At 41.7% G+C, this 3,631-nt stretch overlaps 1 protein-coding gene across 1 annotated transcript; it reads left to right on the top strand.

Moving 5' to 3' along the window:
* The first annotated feature begins 439 nt into the window (after window positions 1-439).
* On the top strand, window positions 440-3,080 carry LOC311102846 (protein FAM167B-like). Its single transcript, XM_084144287.1, has 2 exons — window positions 440-899; window positions 1,482-3,080. Exons 1-2 carry the CDS (start codon window positions 534-536, stop codon window positions 1,743-1,745), a joined length of 630 nt encoding a protein of 209 aa, XP_084000413.1. The 5' UTR covers window positions 440-533; the 3' UTR covers window positions 1,746-3,080.
* The last annotated feature ends 551 nt before the right edge of the window (window positions 3,081-3,631 follow it).

Raw genomic sequence — 3,631 nt, 5'->3', positions numbered from 1 at the left:
GATCATGCACTGATACATTATGTTTATGTATAGCTACTGTACCAGTCCTACTAAAAATGAATTGGCAACACCAAAATATTTCAAATCTAATCAAATAAGAAATATTTTTATTACAAACATTCCAGATAAAAACAAAATATATCTAGGAGTCATCTTAACTAATCACGTTTCAGAGATATGGATAAATCAATGTCACTTTTATCCTATTGCCATTTTAGTGTAGGATTTTTTTTACATGTCAAATCAGATCATTGCATTCCAACGTTAGAAGTTGCACCTGAGTGCTGCCATAAGTAGACACCGCTAACTCTTTATTTCACCAACTTGTGGTCACATGGATACTTGCATGACCTACACCTCTTCCCCCTCGCTCAATAAGGGGCGGTCACTTTTGTTTATCCTTATCACTCTATAAATAAAGTAAGGATCACCAGTGCACTCCAATCCAGAACTGGCAAGCCCACTGACTGAACACTCAAGGGACATATCTTGCTCTGTGAATAACTCATTCAAACGTTTTCGCAGCCTCTGTGATGTCTTTTTACGCAGATCCATTTAAAACGTCTAGTGCAATTGCAATGGACTTTAAGGAGCTGGGAGGTGAGGACAACTGCGAAGGAGATAATGAGGGAAACGCTGAGGATTTGAACAATGTGAAAGCACTTACCGAAAAACTAAAGTTACAAACCCGCAGACCATCCTACTTTGAATGGCAGGAGCGCTTGCAGAGCCGACCGTGGAAGGAGAACCCAAATGGTTTAGATAATAGTCAAGAGACTGCAGAAAAATATGTGTTTTTGCCTGAAGTTATGCGGGATGAGAACTCAGATCTAACCATACGCAACATCTGTGGCTTCGATACCATTGATGATGCGTTGGATTTTCTTAGAAAAGAGCTGGTGAGTGCACGTCTTTTTAATGCCAATATTGACAAAAAAAATCTCCAACTCTGAATCTGTTATTTTTACTTGGACATGTTAGAAATTAATAAGGCTACACTATTTCAGATATACAATGAAAATATTCAACTCGATATGAATCGGACACAATGCGACTATTTGACAAACGTAATTACCAGGTAAGTAGTTACACTGGTTTGGGTTGGCTGGTTTGTGCTTCCTCATGACTCAGGTGTGCCATAACGCAGAGCCTCTATGCCAGCCACCAGTGTCGTGTGATGGAGACATCAATGGGAAATAAACTTGTTTTCACTGTTGAGCTCTACTTGAATGCTTGTCTGATTACAGCATGACTATGTGCTATCTTTGCATCCAAAATAATGCAAACACACTAAAACAATAGGGACCTTGTGTTCATTTCAGAGCTGAAAAATCCTAAAATAGAAATGCAAATACTTTTTTACACAGACATGTGTCAGTGTCTTTACACATCAATGACAAAAGCCTAATCCAAGGAAACGAGCGCTTGAATTGATATTTGATTACTAATCTCTCCCCTCTCTCTTTCCTTTCCTCCTCAAGAGGGAGATGCGGTTCCAGGACAACCGTCTGGCACGCCAGCTGATCCGTCTGCGTGTGGAGATCCACCGGCTGAAGGTGGAGCAGGTGTGTCACCGCCACAAGGAGATGCTGGACGACGCCACCTACGAGCTGGAGGAGTGTGGCGAGGAGTCCGACCTGCTCTGTGACATCCCCATGAAGGCTGCCTTTGCTCTCTCCACCACCCTCAAACACCTTGGCCTCACCAAGATGAACATCAACTCTCGACGCTTCTCCCTCTGTTAAAACATATCCCACCCTGTGAGGATGGAGTTACTGTATTAACACCTCTGTCTAATCTACGCAGGGTAATCAGGGGTTTTCCACTGCACAGGTTTCTGTTATGACATGAGAGGGAAGAAGAATGGCTGGCAGAGCGTGCAGACAGTAATTAGCCAAGTGGGAGGAAATGGAAATGACTCCTCTGATCTGTGCCCTAGCCCTGACGTGAGAGAGACACAGGCCTCCATAGTAGAGCCCTGGAGGGACACAGCACACACCCATAGCACAGCAGCACCTTTCCACTGCACCTCAGGGAAGGTGCGGACTGAAAGGTCAGAGTAGATAGACAGGGAAGATAGTGATGAGGTGTGGCTCTGGAATGGATATGGTTTGAGTTTGGATTACCATGGTGTCAGATCAATTGCACTGTATTCAGATAATTACTTATGATGACCCACTGACATATAGAATAGGCCTGACTGCCATGGTGGTACTGCAACTAGAGATGTCTCTTGAGAGTTGCACAGGGGAATTGTCTTTCTTCAGAAAAATAAAAAATGGTCACAGTGCTAACACTCACTAACATGAGTCCCATACTTTAATAACAGCCCAAGAGGAAGTATGTATCTCTTCATACAGACACCTTAACACTAGTCACACCACTAGGGACATTTGACAGCCCAGGGGGAAGCATTTCTCTCCCCTCTGCGTTGGCAGAGTCCCTGTCCACACTCCCCTGGAAGCTGCAGGTCACGTTCCAGCATTCCGTCACCTCTTCTTCAGAGACCAAAAATAACAAGGACCTCCATGGGGTCATGGCTTCAATGATAGGACATAATTGGAGGCTATGCCCTATGTACTCCATGCTTTTTATTTTCCATTAGATGCTCCAGATGTAGACAGACTACAGCCCAATGTGCTGTCTTTGTGTTTTACAGTAGATTATAGGCTTGGCCTACTGCAGTGTTGTCCAAGTAAAAAATTGTATCATGTTATCAGAGTTTCAGCTGTATTTAAAGGTATTGTTCTCAGGAAGAGAGAGGAGGAGAAACTGAAAGTATCTTTGGTGGAAATTAGAGGGAATGAATGTTGAACAGGATTTGGTGGGTGTTTATCGATGTTACAAAATGTTAGCTAAATATACACAAAGCAAAATGTAGATTTGTAAGTGCTTTTAACGATTACGTACTGAGTTTTCTACTCTGCTAATGCAGGAATATCTCAAGGCCATCATTTAATGTATGAGGGAAATAGAAATGACTGGAGGCAGACTAGAGCTGTTTTCAAGATGCTTGTTTTTCAAAGTATTTGTTTAAATGCACAAAAAAATGCTACAAAATTGAAAATAAACTTTTGAGAAAAGAAAATTGTCTGTCTGTCCATTAAGTTAGAACAGGGTAAATGACCTCGGTCATCACCTGAGACCTCACTGAGTGCTCAGTCAGCTATAACCTTTCACATCCTGAAATACCTTCAATGCGCAGTTTCCTCTTTCAACTGCATCAGGCATTTGCCTCTTTAAAAATTACGTGGTGTAGGCTGAACCTATCAGAAAACCTCCTAAGGCAGATGCCTGATGGTTTTATTTGCGGCCCCAAGTTTCTGAGCAAAAACAATAGATATTTTTGTGTATTTTTTTTGTAATTTCATTGTTGCACATAAAAAACAGTAAAAACACCAGGAAATCAGCTCCAGTGATTTTAATTTGGGAAATCTGTTCCTAAGTATTTCCACGCATAATAGATAGACACGTGATCATATGCAAATGTTGGCAAGGTTTGAATTTATTATGTTTTTGTCAAATATTTGTTTGGGCTTCTTCCGGTCAATTTGCAGTCTACAAATAATTTGTAGTTATGTTCCGACCCTCCGCTCAAGAAAAGATCGGCCCGCGGCTGAATCTAGTTGAA

The sequence above is a fragment of the Coregonus lavaretus genome, assembly GCF_964263955.1.
Source record: "Coregonus lavaretus genome assembly, chromosome: 27".
Lineage (NCBI taxonomy): Eukaryota > Metazoa > Chordata > Actinopteri > Salmoniformes > Salmonidae > Coregonus > Coregonus lavaretus.
The sequence above is the reverse complement of the archived record's forward strand: the minus strand, read 5'-3'. Positions and strand labels throughout refer to the sequence as shown.

Excerpts from the sequence above, each read along its gene's own strand:
- LOC311102846 (XM_084144287.1), top strand. The coding sequence starts at position 534 with ATGTCTTTTTACGCAGATCCATTTAAAACGTCTAGTGCAATTGCAATG. Across the intron at positions 900-1,481 it reads ATTTTCTTAGAAAAGAGCTG|AGGGAGATGCGGTTCCAGGA; the intron begins GTGAGTGCACGT and ends TTCCTCCTCAAG.